At 36.0% G+C, this 14,518-nt stretch overlaps 1 protein-coding gene and 1 pseudogene across 2 annotated transcripts; both read right to left on the bottom strand.

Annotated features, from left to right (window-relative positions):
• Positions 1-1,695: 1,695 nt before the first annotated feature.
• LOC306653418 (protein CDV3 homolog) lies at positions 1,696-3,504 on the bottom strand (annotated as a pseudogene). The gene is made up of 2 exons (XR_013766985.1): positions 2,955-3,504; positions 1,696-1,764 (listed from the first exon to the last, which is right to left on the bottom strand). The product of XR_013766985.1 is annotated as a protein CDV3 homolog (transcript).
• A 5,736-nt stretch (positions 3,505-9,240) lies between these two features.
• Positions 9,241-10,188, bottom strand: LOC306653375 (olfactory receptor 4K3-like; the record flags this gene model as incomplete). Its single annotated transcript, XM_079126377.1, has 1 exon — positions 9,241-10,188. One exon carries the CDS (start codon positions 10,186-10,188, stop codon positions 9,241-9,243), a length of 948 nt encoding a protein of 315 aa, XP_078982503.1.
• Between the last annotated feature and the right edge of the window lie 4,330 nt (positions 10,189-14,518).

Raw genomic sequence — 14,518 nt, 5'->3', positions numbered from 1 at the left:
TATCAGTGTTCTTATATACCTCGAAGAGTTTTTTTTTTATCTCCTGCCTGATGTCTTCTGCTATCCATGCATCATTTAATAGCATATTTTTTTAGTCTCCACGTGTTGGAGTAGTTTCTATTTCTTATTTTATCATTGATTTCTAATTTCATTTGATTACAATTTGATAGAATGCAAGTTAGTATCTCTATTCTTTTGTATTTGCTAAGATATACCATATAACATATGGTATATTTTTCCAAAGGATCCATGTATTTCTGAGAAAAAAGTGTATTCCCTCATTGATGGAAGTGTATATATATACACACATATATATATATATATATGTATATATGACTATTAAGTCTAAATTACTGATTGTATTATTGAGTTTTATAGTTTCTTTGTTCAGTTTTTGTTTGGAAGATCTATCCAGTGTTGAGAGAGGTGTATTAATGTCACCCAGTATTACTGTGTTGTGGTCTATTTGATTTCTGAAATTGAGAAGGGTTTGAAGTACATAACAGGTCCATTGTTTGGGGCATAAATATTTATGATTGTTATCTCTTGTTGATTTATAGTTCCCTTAGGCAGTATGGAATGTCCTTTCTTATCCCTTCTGACTAATTTTTACTTGAAATTCACTTTATCTGATATGAGAATGGAAACTCATGCTTTTTTACTGAGTCCATGAACAATGATATATTTTTCCCATCATTTCACCTTCTGTCTGTGGATGTCTTTTCCTAGGAGATGAGTCTCTTGAAGGCAGCAAATTGTATGTTGGGCCTTTTTAAAAAGTCCAATCTGCCAGTCTATGTCTTTCGATTAATGAGTTCAGGCCATTAATATTCAGGGTTATTATTGAGATATGTTTTGTATTCTCAGTCATTTTAGCTTATTTTTGGTTTTTAACTTGACTTGGTTTCTCCTTTGATTGATTTTTCTTTTAGTGTAGTTCCTCCCTTTACTGATTTTCATTGTTGTTTTTCATTTCCTCCTCATGGAATATTTTGCTGAGAATGTTTTCTGTTTGTAAATTGTGTTCATAAAGAAGACTTTCTATTTGTAAATTATTTTAATTTTTATTTATCATGGAAGAATTTTATTTCATCATCAGCACCTGAAGTAGAGCCTCCAGCATTCACTGCCGCTTATGTCAAAGGCTATTTGGTTCCACTATAGGGATTGGCAAATTCAGGAGACATTTCACAATTCTAATGCATATTTCAGGTTACTTGCCGAACCAAGCAATATGCTGTCAAAGAACTTATTCCAAGTCAAAGCAAAAAAGGCCTTAATGTGGAACACAGAAAAAGCACTATCCAAATAAAAAATTACTAAGAGAAACAAGATTATTCCATCCCCCACCCCTCTTCCCACTTGGTGGCCCCAAGTTTGGTTGAATTTCATTTGTAGTTACCTCAGACTACAACTAAAAACTTAAATTATAAATCACGCCCCTACACAGATGATCTGAACACTGTTCTTTTGAGCGGCATGTTCCAGGAAGTATAATATAGCCACAGCCTACTACAAAGTATTCCTTAGGGTGGGGCACAGGACAGGTTAATTAAGGTCACTTAAATCTTCATCTTTAACAGCAGATCAGAACCCAGATGGCTGACTTTCTGCAGGATTTCTGATAGGAATCCAGTAGAGCTGGTTTCAAGGTTCACATGGACACTTTAATAGCTGTAACCTTATTCAGAAGTTGTGATCCACATGAAGTCCACAATAAGTGCAGCAAATCTGAGGTAGTCAACCCTTATGAAGGCTCAGTATCTGAACATAAAAAGATTTTTGAAATGACCACTGCTGCAGGTTTTGGTTTTCTTGTATTTGCAGAGCAATTACGAAATAACACTGCTGAATCTAGTCCACACTTTTATGTAACAATGGAAGCTCTCCTAAATCCAGTATACATAAAGAGCAGTTGTGACACTTTAAACTTCCACAGTGCAACAGGGTCGGCCACTTAAATCGAGGGGTCTGCATCAGCGGCTGTAGGTCCAACAGAGATTGGATGAAAGGTTCATGGAGATTAGCTGTGGTCTAGTTACCTCAGAAGGGTTAGCAAAGACCATTCTTCAATTGTACTGTGTGTGGCTGCTTTCCTGATTTTCAAGCACAGCGTATTGGTTGTCTAGCTGAAGTTTAAGGGCCTGGTTTTTTGAAACCTCATCCCTACCTCTATTTTTGTTTCTTACTACTTCAAAGTTCTTCTCCATTTCTTTATCCCTAAGGGAAAAGAAATGTAATCAGTAAATATTCTTCACTAGGGTTTTTTGAAAATATTCTTCCTTGGGGATGGGGTGGGGGGGAAAGGCCACCCCTAAAGAATCTTGGGGAGAGACAGAAAAGGAGAATTGGTATATAAAATTCTATCAAACCATTTTAAGGCTTCAGTTGAACAGAAAAGGTAATACCGTACGGACACTCCATGGTCCCATCTACTGAATAGTATTAACTGAAAACCTGTTTGAAGACCAACTTGAAGACAGCTGGAAAGAAGCTGTGCAATGACATTCCTCCTAGGACTCACTTCTAGATTTATCAATTAGTAGACAATACATCTCTTGATTTATGCATAAAGTAACGGTAATCATTTTCTCATTCAAGTAAAGTTCTCATCATTCAATGATTTCTCCTCATTTCTGTTTGTGAGGGGTCGGATTAGATCAGGTAAAGAAAGCTGTGTGTGGTGAGTCACTCCCCTCTCAGAGTCCTTTACGCATTCTGTAGGACACAGCAGAGGGGCAAGTCCAAGTGGAGGCTTAAATTCAAGCCAGCTGTGCTCTCAAGAGGCGAAAAGACTGGGATTTACTTTAAAGGCCACCCCCCAAAAAATTTCCATCTGATGTCATTAACATTTCTTCCCATTTTTTATTTATTTTTAAAAATTCATGTCCCTAAATAAGATGTAGATGTGCCATATGTGGTCATTAACTCCGGGTAGCATTCATTTTAAGTACCTGTTTCGGCTTTCTACATGCTTGGCAGTGGACTGCAGGGATGGGAACTGTGTGTCGCTGTATATTTCTGGTGGTCCTTGTGGTGTTTTCCTTGTTGTGGTCAGCCTGGCCCCAGGAGGCCTGTACACACCACTAGTCATTGCTGGTTCTGGGGTTTCTGTAACGGAGCTGTTTTATTCCAGGGACCTGAAGATTTTTCTACACCACCACCTCCGCCACCTTCTTCCCAGTTATCTCCTGGATCTTCTCTCTTTTCATTGTCATCTTCTTCCTTTTCACTTATCTGCATTGCCTGAACTCTGAGTCCGCTGTAATCAACCTCTTTCTGCTCAAATTCTTTCCATTCAGCTTCGTCCTTCCTCACGGCCTTGGTGGCGGCCCCTGTGCCTGCGGTCCCTCCATCGCCCGGCAGGGACCCTGCGCCTGTGGTCCCGCCGTCGCCGGCCCAGCCCCGCGCCCGGCCCACCGCCCTGCTGCTCCGCTCCTTCTTCTTCTTCTTATCCCTCTTGGCAAAGAAGTTGTCCAGGCTCCGCTCCTCCGTTTCTGCCATGGCCGCGGCCTCGTCGGCCCGGATGGGTGTGGCCAGCGGCTGGTGCGGCCGCTCCAAGCTCAGGGTCGAGGCCGGCTCTGCGCTCACGCTGCCAGGCGCACCCGAAACTTCTTTATGGTACTGGCAGGCCATCCCATAAGGTCAGTCATCTTTAGTAGTCAATCTCCAGTTCAATGTTTATCAGTAACAAACATTCCTTTCCAGGTTAGAATAAGATAGTGTATGAACAACGGTGTATTCCATGTCTGTTTTGCTTTGATGCTATTGGTTGAAATTTGCCCTAGATGAACCTGAGAGTTAAGTTGACTTGACAGCTCAATGGCTCTGCCTGATGGAGGTAGCTTTACATGGAGGAAAAACAAACAAAAACAAAAAACCCAGGAAACCTAGGAAAAGGCCCTACTGTTTAAAATAACAGATCAAACTGGAATCATTGCTAGCAACTTCACAAAAAAAGGCATTATAAATTAATATTGTGAACTGTCAAGAATTTATAAAATGTACATTCAATAGAAAATGCATAGAACGACAAAAAAATCATGAAAGACATAAAACACTGATTTTCTAATTTTAAACTTCATATAAGGAAGACTCAAGATCTTAAATAACCTCGCTAGAGAGTGCTATCAACTATTTAAAGAAGAAATAATAATGACTCTTCACACAATCTTCTAGAAAATAGTGAAATACAGAGTACTTACCGGCTTGTTCTATGAGAGCTATTTTACCACAATATGAAAGTCAGTCCAAGGTATCAAAATCAAGAAAAGTATAGACTGATATCCTTTATGGATATGGAAAAAATATAAACTACTAATCTAAAAATCTTTTGAGATTTATACCTTTTGAGTATGAGGGTAATAAAAAAGATGAAGTATAACAAAGAACTCATACTTCCTGTTTTTAAGACGTACTAGAATGTGATAGTAATTAAGAGCATGTGGTATTGGTAAGAGAATAGATAAATAGGTCAATGGAATAGAATAGATCCCACAAACAGGCACACAAATATAGACATCTCATCCTTGACAAAGGGGAAAAGACAGAATGCAGGAGAAAAGTTAGTCTTTCTAACAAATCTTGTTGGAACAACTAGATGTCATGTACAAAAAGGAAAGATGAATCTATAGATAGATTACACATAGATTATACTACTTAACTCAAGTGGATAATAGGACTAAATATAAAACAAAGAACTATGAAACTATAGAAGAAAACAGGAATAAATCAAACTGATTTTATGTAGGGCCAGAAGTAGACTACAGAAGCAGATAGATCACAGTAGCATGGACCTTGGTTTGCTCCTGCACTGTGGTAGTCCATCTGAAATGTGAACTCTGGGTACAAATGAGTTTTGCCATATCGGTGACCACATGAATGCCTACCCCATGTTTGTACAACACAAGCATTACAACATAGAAAGCATATTTGTTCATTTGGGAGGAAAAAAAAAAAGGTAATTGGTGACAAAATGTAAGTAGCCTGGTGACACAGCTCCCTGGCTGTCAAGCCATGCAGCTGGCCTATTGATCCCTGTAGAGGAGGTCAGTGGAGTGGTGGAGTGGCAGAGCATCATAGTGGTGGCCCAGTTGGGTTGGAAGTCAGGAGGGAAGCACAGGCATGGCCCCATGGAGCTGGCCATGCAGGCGTAGTGGGCATGAGGCACTCTGAGTCAGGGTGTGCCAACCTGTCACACTTCCCTGGACAGGCCTAGTTCTGCTACCTAAGCCTGATGTAGAAGCTGGTTCCAACTCTGTGCTGCAGCCCTGAACATTCAAGCATAGACCATGCAACCTCCCACTTCCTGACCTCCCCAGGGTCAGAAAATGGATGCAGGGCAGACCTGAATTGAAGATGGGATTCAAGATTTGACCAGTAGCAGTTAATACTTTTCCAAACCCTAATTAGCATAAGTTTGGATCAGTAGCAGTGACCCAGTGCTATATAAACTCCTAGACTAGCACACTTGGAAGGAGAAAAGCCTTCCCTCGGGCCCCCTCTTGTACTACAGGAGTTCTGTTTTTGTTCCTATTCTTCAGTAAGTCCTAGTTTTACACTCACTTATCCTGGTGGGTGGATTTTATTCTTTGAATTCACAAGACTAGACCATAGAAAGAAGAAATTGATGGTGAACTGCTGGGGTCTGCTGCAACACTGGAGGGTGTGGCTGCTGTCTTTTATTCGAAGATCAATTATTGAAGGATTAAGTCTCAAACATGTTGGAAAAAAATCTCATTTTATGGAATCATAAGGAGGGAAAATCAAGTGATGACGATGAGAGTATGACCCCTATGTGGAATAAGTGTCACCTGGAGCTTTGATTTTAGTTTCCACTATGACAGCCAGACTATTCTTAATATTCCCAACTCTACAGGACTGTCCTATGTCTGTCTCATAATGTAAAGATCTGTGATAGGCTGAATTTTAATTTCTAAGGGGTTGAATCTTATAGAGACTTTAACAAACATCTGTAGCTGTTGTCTCCTGCCGGTGGAGATCTAGTACCTGCTAAAAAGCTATAAGATCTTTGTTTCCTGTTCTATGCTTATGTGTATACACTTGTGTATTGTAAGTTGTGTCTACATAGGTGATTGGGTTCATGTAACCTGTCCATTGACTTATAAATAAAAGAGTACCCATAAATTTAACTCGCAGATCCAAATGCCTTTTCTATTCTGGTGACTTAAATAAAACTTTAACAAAAAGGGTCAATTTACACTGATAACAGTAAAGATGTCTTTGTAATTACTAACTCACACATTTTTCTAGGTGACCAGGCAATCAAAGTGTTGGTTTCCATAAAATATTTAAAGTGCAAAGTCTATTGCTTTAAATGACTTTTCTTTGGCAGAAATAACTGACTTAAAGTGTTAACTAGACTTCTCCCCAAACCTTGATTTTCATGTATAACCTAAGTTGGAAATCTGTAAAATAGATTTAACATAAATGGGATTAATCTTCATGCATGTTTGTTAAAAGACATCTGATTAATTTGTAAAGTTAAAATACTAAAACAGCAACTGTAAATACAAACTCAAGTGCTACTGACTTGGAGGTCTTGGCTCATAAGTAAGAAATGTTTCCAGAGAAAACAACAATATTTTCATGCAATTAAGACTGACTGTTGAATATTTGAGTTTTCCCTAGTGAATGCACATATATCTTCTAGGTTAGTGTCTGTTGAGATGATTCTTAAAGCAATGAGAATTAAGGTATGTTTGTCAGTTTTGCATTGCTGTGACCAAAATACCTGAAAAGAACAACTTAGAGGAAAGAAAATTTATTTTTATTCATGATTTCAGAGATTACATCCACAGTGGGTGACTCCATTGCTCTGGGTTCAAGTTTAGGCAGCACATGATGGGGGAAGGGAGTGGCAAAGAAAAGCTGTTCTGGACATGGTGACTGGGAAGCCAAAGGGTATAAGGGAAGGGCCTCATGGAAGACATACCTTTCCAGGGCACACCCCCATCCATCCACCCACCTCCCTTAGCCTGGCCCCAAGTGCTTACCTTTACCACTCACTTAGTCCATTCAAACTTGAATGGATGGATTAGGTTATGGTTCTCAATGTAATCATTTTCCTCCAAACATTCCTGCATTAACACCGGAGTTTTTGGAGGGACACCTCATATTCAAACCATAACATAGGGAGAACCTGTTTTTCTGATTTATTCATATAGACTAAGTTTGTAGAGTGTAACAGAAAGCGACTAACGTATTTCAATATATTGTAGGTACTATTTGAATATTGTTCTGACAATACAGATTACAGGGTAAAACAAGCTGTGTTTTATATTTTTATACTTTTCTTTCTAAATTTTCAGAAAATTCATAGAATGTACTCAGGATACCAGGACATATGGAGACATAAAGATACTCAGCATTATGGGTAGCAAAAAGTCATTCAAAACATGAAGTGATTAGAACTAAGTGGATGAATTGGTGTACCCATGAGGAAAAATTGGGGTTACAGATGAAATGGAAGCAGTGAAAGAGTTGCCTAATTGTCCTTTAATGCTATACATATGCTGCCATGGGCTCAGGTTTACAAATCACACTGCATCATCTGAATTTTTCACAACTTATGCTGCATGATCAATCAAAAAAGATTGCAAATTTTGTCATTTCTGACAACTATATTTTATTTTGTGAAATTAGTATTAGTAGATATGTTCTAATATTTTATTCTTGGTGTGTTACTCTTTAACATTCAGTATAAAAATAGTTATTTCTTTGCATTGTGCATTGTTGTTTAATAAATGAATAGTTTTTGAGTCAATTGCTTTCTGAAACCTTTACATAAAGAAAATATAAATCTGTGCCCTCTTAAGGAAGTGTAACATATATCTGCATATTCTATAGTTATTTACAACTTAAAGATAATAATAAAACATCATAGGGAATAATCAATATATAACTTGGTGACATGGAATAAGTAGTTAAGGATGATAAGTGCATGGTATTTGTTCTACCACTTTATTTTATTTTGTTCTTATAGTAAGAAAACAAGAACTGCATATAATTTATCTGTTGTTTAGAAATTTGCATTGGTCTTATAAGCGAGTTTCAATTCATTTACCATATAATTTAGAAAATTACAGAAAAAATAGTACATATATTTGAACTTTTGGGACAATATTTTTTGTTGTTGTTTTTGGTACTAGGGATTAAATTCAGGGCACTCAACCACTGAGTCACATCCCCAGTCCTATTATATATTTTATTTAGAGACAGGGCCTCACTGAGTTGATTAGCACCTAGCTTTTGCTGAGGCTGGCTTTGAACTTGTGATCCTCCTGCCTCAGCCCCCAATGTCACTAGAATTATAGGAGTGTGCCACTGTGCCCACCTGGACTATTTTTTAAGTTCTAAAAAATATTTACATATATCTTGACAAATGGGTGTTTTATGTATTTGAATGGAACAATTGAAATGCATAGATGTTTTAAAATATGTTTACTATATATTAAGTATGTACTATCCACTCTACTAAATTATTGTAGTATCAGCATTTAACCTGCTATGTCAAACTTATTTCCCTTAGGGAGATTATATTTCAGGATTTTTACACAAAAGATAAATAATAATTAAAAGAAAAAATTTTAGTCTTTGAGACTGAGATAAATAATATAAATACAATTTATTTTTTATTTTATTTTGTCACTGTACTTTAACTGAGTTAGTGAAACTCAACACAGAGTGAACTCCACTGTTATGTCTTACACACTATTTATTTAGGTAGTCCTTACTGCAGTTTTACTTATTCCCCACCTCTGTTAGTATTTTGGTGGAAATCTAGGATAAGGAAAAAATAATAATGATTGCCTTTTGACAAAGGACAAAATAAAAGTTTGAAAGGAGGGGTTACTTTACGAAGTAGATTTTTTAAAATCTGGTTAGGACAGTATTCAAGCAAAGTTCATTAAAATTTTTTCCATCAGGATGGATGGATATATTTGTTGAACAAATTTTAGGCTCTTCATATTTATGAAGACATAGAAAGACTAACTGAATAATTTTCCCATAAGGAGGGATCATTGAAATTTTGATTTTGGGGAAGTAATTCAGTGTTTTGCAGGTTGATTATTAAATGACCTGAATTATAATAAACCTACACCAATAACTGGAGGCTGGAACAATTGGCAGATATTCACTAATTCCCTGAATTTAAACCCATTTCACCTGATGATTGTGGCATCAATTTGAAATATTTTGTGTGAGCTTTCTGGGCAATTAAGTATTTCCTTTGGAACCCATGTAATAGCTCCTGAATTTTTTCAAAGCCTTTTTCATCTCTTTATTTCTCAGTGTATAAATGGCTGGATTTAGGAGAGGTGTAATAACAGAGTAAAACACAGCTAGAAATTTGTCTAACCAGGTAATGCTGATTGGCCACACATAGATGAAGATGCAGGGTCCAAAAAAGAGCATCACCACTGTGACATGGGCAGTGCACGTAGAAAGGGCTTTGGATGCACCAGTTTTAGAGCTTTGGAGGACAGTGAAAAGAATATATGTGTAAGATATTAGCAACAGAATAAAGCAGGTTACAGCCACAACTCCTGTATCAATATTCATTAAAATGTCCAAATTGTCAGATTCTACACAGGCCAGCTTGATCACCAGTGGTATATCACAGAAGAAGCTGTCTATTTCCTTGGAACCACAGAAGGGCAGTTGCATAACCACAGTCATCTGGCTCATGGCGTGCACAAAGCCAGTGGTCCAGGATGTCAGCACTAATCCAATGCACCTTTGCAGACTCATAATGATGGAGTAATGGAGTGGTTTGCAGATGGCCACATAGCGGTCGTAGGCCATAGCCACCAGAAGCACCATTTCACCCCCTCCAGCAACATGCACAAAGAGAATCTGGCACATGCAACCTGCAAAGGAAATGGTCTTGTTCTCCCTAAGAAAGTCTGTGATCATCTTAGGAGTGGTGACTGAGGAAAGCCACATGTCAACAAAGGACAGATTAGCTAATAAGAAATACATGGGGGAATGGAGATGAGGGTCAGTGATTATTAATATTATAATGATAATATTCCCAGAGATGATGATCAGGTAAAGCACCAAAAATATCATGAAGAGTAAGACCTGCACATTCCATGAGTGGCCAAGTCCAAGAAGCACAAATTCTGATACTATAGACTGATTTCCTCCATCCATTCTATTCATCTCATCCTCTAAAATACCTAGAGAGAACAAAATATTATTAATTAGTGAAATTGAGAAAGGGCACTTTTTTATTTGGGATTTTACATTCACATTGAAATTTAACATTTAAATTTGAAATTGAAAAATTTAATCAGAAAGAGAAATCTTGACCAAAATAGCATTATTTCCAAAAGCAAAGTTAGCTGACTAACTTTCCAGGACACAGGACATGGGATGGGGTTTATATGCAAATGACCTACTGGGAGCATACTCTCAGAAGAAGGTAATAAAGAAAGCAGACAGCAAAGTCAAAAGGCTAGATAGTGATTGTAGCTTCATCTGGAAAGTAGCTTCAGGACATTAAAAAAAAAAAAATTGAGCATGAAACTAACAATCATTAAACTAAATAACAAAAGTGAAGTCATTTACTTTGGAAGATGACAGTAAAGTAGCATTGAAATCCAGCACAGTTAAAATGAGGCATTCTTACCATTTCTTTTCATTGGGCATAATGATTTCAAGTCTCTATGTAACCTCTTCGATATGACATCATGAAAGTAAATTTTTAGCTGATGCATTTTAAAAAAGTTGTGACAACCTTTATGAGAAAAGCTCTTATAATAAATACCTTGAAGGCCAAATAATCAACATGTTCGCATAATGATCTGTATGCCAAAGCAGATGTATAATTTATCATGAATTAAAAACTGCAACATACTATAACCTAGTTATTAAATTGAATGGATTAGAAAAGAATCAATGTAGATTTATGTAGAAATTCTTTTTTATCAAAATGGAAGGCCACTCAAAATCAGATTTGAACTTGATGGAACTCTGAATGTTCCATATGATTTCAGGTTACAAAAATATTGGCCTTTAATTATATCAATGAACACAGCAAAATCCCTAGGCTTTGAAATTTTAGTCCCTGATCATGAATGCTACCAATGTCACATCTATGATCTATCTATCTATCTATCTATCTATCTATCTATCTATCTATCTATCTATCCCTTATTTGCAAGATGAGAATTGACTCTGAGTACTGAGTGCTTTGTAAACTTTCAGTGAACACTGATTATTCACCTTTAAATATAATGATATTGCTTATATTGATCTCTAAATAAATGGACAAGACTTCCTCAAATTGGTAGAAAATAATTGCCCATTTTCCTTTCTTCTTCAGTAATTCCCTTTGGCATTGTTTTAGTGTATGTGCCTCGATTTCTTTTATACCTTGAAATCTCCATGGTGGGGCCAAGGAGAGTATGAATAATAAAGCCTATTAACTTATTTTGGCAATATTTTCCTCTTCAATTTTACTGAAAGTCAGAGACAAAGATAAAAGATAAACAGACAAAGATAAGATAAATAAACAAAAGATAAACAAAGATAAAATGAAAACAAAATTCTCCTGAATAAATTAGATAACATATACATTTGCTATGGAAAATAGGATGTGTAACAATAGTATTTTTACTTGAAAATAAACATATCTTCTATAATAGAAATTTACTCAATTTCTAAGGACAATATATTGATATTGCATGTAATAGGTCTATGTATCCGGAAAACTTGAACAATCTGATCTGATTCTCATAACTCAATTTTCTGTTGACACAAAAATTTTGAAGTTAACTTTTAAGAAACTAGTTCTGTACTGCTAGAATTAGTTACATAGACGATAGTTAATGGAAAAAGCATGATTTCAAATATGTTTGAGAGAATAATTTGCTAAAAGATAACTATGTCCCTTCTTTAAGAAATCACACAGCATTTTTGTTAAAAAATCAAGTAATTGCTATTTTTTGTTAAAAATTTGTATTTGCTTTTTTGTTAAAAAATTGAATTTGCTATTATTCAAAACACTGGAGGACTAGTCATATTACTATATTTACATTAACTAGCATTTAGGAGAATTTGAAGAATTATCACAGTTTTAATGTAGATCTGATTAAAGTCTCACTTCAATACTTGTTGACCTTATAACTTAGTACTAAATCATTTTTGTTTCCATTTCCTTACTCTAAAATGAGCATGATTATTTAATAAAAATTTTGTATTTATGTAAAGGAAAATATACAGAAAACCCTTAACCATTTCAAGAACTCAGTGTATGTTCATAAAGAATTACTTCCTTTCTCCATTCTTTGTGGTGGATTTTGACACATTCCCATTTCCAAAGCTATGGACCACAATTGTACTGGTGAGCTGAACACTTTCTGTAAGCAAAATATATAAACTGCTTTTCTTTAAAGGAAGGTCTCCTACTGACATTTTGTCTAAACTAATACCCACCTACCTATTCAGTAACAGAAGAAGCATAAGCAACAGATTGACCACACAGGCTGCTTACTCTCCAGGAACATAGCAACTGGTTCTACCTTTACCTGTCTTGCCCAGGAGGCATTATTACCATCTTACAGGAACTAAGATAATAGGATATTCTAATAAAGCATCTTTAGAATTCTCATTTTCAAATAATTTTCACAAAAGAACTAATATTAGGTCTGGAATTAATGAAGTCAAAAAGAGGCAAAGAAGACAAACAGAATTACTCTTTTAGGACTATAAAAAGACACCAATAAAAGTATTAATTCCTTCTAATGTAATATCCTTCCATTCAGATTTTTTTAATGGTAAAACTACTAAACTGTTTGATATTTTCGATATTTGTTATTTTCCTAGCATATAGTAGAACTTAAACAATTTAATGTGCTATTGATGAGATTTTCTAGTAGCTCTTGATGCCTTCCTTTGTTCTCAGGTTTGGAAGGACCAAATTTTACATCACTTTTCTTTATATTTGTCATCATTTTTACTTATATCTCTATGACAAAAGTTATCTGACATACTATATACTTTGGGATATAAAAATACATATCCTTTTTAAAAGCAGAGACCATTCACATGAGGACAGTTGGAAGATGTCCATGTTGATTGGCAAGCAGAGAATGTGAGCTGCATACACAGACTTGCCTGAGGTAGAACATCTTAGTGTTGTGTGCACTGTTGGTAAGACCATAGAATCTAGTAAGGAAAGGGTAGGAGGGGAAAGTCCATGAAATGACTTCTGAGAAGATCAGAGGCTAAAGGCACACTTAACTCCAGGCATAGTGGATGTCCTTAAAAGAGGCACATACAAATATTTTAGGATTTATCTTAAGAGAATCAGAAAGCTGAGAAAACTTACTAAATACTATGTTTCCTGTTAGAGCAGATTCCCTCTCCTTCTGAAGTGTGCTTGTGATGACATCCATTGCTGGGTGGACACAATGTTTGTGGAAATGCTCTCCCTCGGCATGACCTATATTTACCACCTGAAACCACTCAGTTGAAATTTTTTATCCTATGATCTGAGGGAACATGAATCATGGAAATAATTACCTGGACTTCTCTTGGGGTTTTGTGTCTAAGAGTAATACCAACTGTTGCATACTCTTTATGTCAGAACAGGGAGACAGATAAACCTCATGTAAATCAGCCCAGTGTTAAAAATTAGTAAAGTTATTCATTTGAACGATAAGTATTAAGGAGATGTCTTCTGCAATCTCAATCTGTAATCCTACCTACATAAGCCCATCTAATTAAGATTTTATTTCCAATTGCCAGAGCAGTGTGACATATGACCACAAATAATAAAAACTGTGATATGACAGAGTTCCCTGACTTAAGTCAAGGTGGTCTGAATAGGCAGGTAATCTTGGTCAAATGTTCTGGTGTAATTCAGTTTCTTCTATGATTACATGAGATATTATCTTTTGTAAAATGGATATGAAATTATTAAGATATCTTTAAGTTTTTAAAAAGGACATTGAAGTGAGTTAAAAATACATCTGTTTAATTTCCTAGGTTTAAATACAACGTTTGTAGTGCACTGACATATAATAAACTGCTCATATTGAAACTGTACAATTTAATAAGCATGGATAAATGCATACCACCATGAAAAGACCATCACCATCTAGAAAGTGGCCTGTGTCTCAGCTCTCAAAGTTTCCATTATTAAATCTTATCTTATTAAATCTAACTTCTTTCCCTCATCATACTTATTTTGATATTTGTCATATTGGTGTTTGCATCAGTGGAACATTCCTTTTATGTTGCTGAATACTATTCAGTTGTACTAAAAGACCAGCATGTTGCCATCCATTCATCTGCTGAAGGATAGGTGTGTTCTTTCCACTTTGGGGATATTACAAATAGAACTGTGTCATATATCTGTGTACAAGTCTGGGTAACTTGAATATTTTTTAAATTAATTGAGACTTTTTCTATGGCACAGAATATTCCCTAACTTGGCAAATATCTATGCACTTCAAAAGAAGAAATAGCCTTATATTTTGATCAT

This window comes from Sciurus vulgaris (genome assembly GCF_902686455.1).
Source record: "Sciurus vulgaris genome assembly, chromosome: 2".
Taxonomy (NCBI): domain Eukaryota; kingdom Metazoa; phylum Chordata; class Mammalia; order Rodentia; family Sciuridae; genus Sciurus; species Sciurus vulgaris.
The sequence above is the reverse complement of the archived record's forward strand: the minus strand, read 5'-3'. Positions and strand labels throughout refer to the sequence as shown.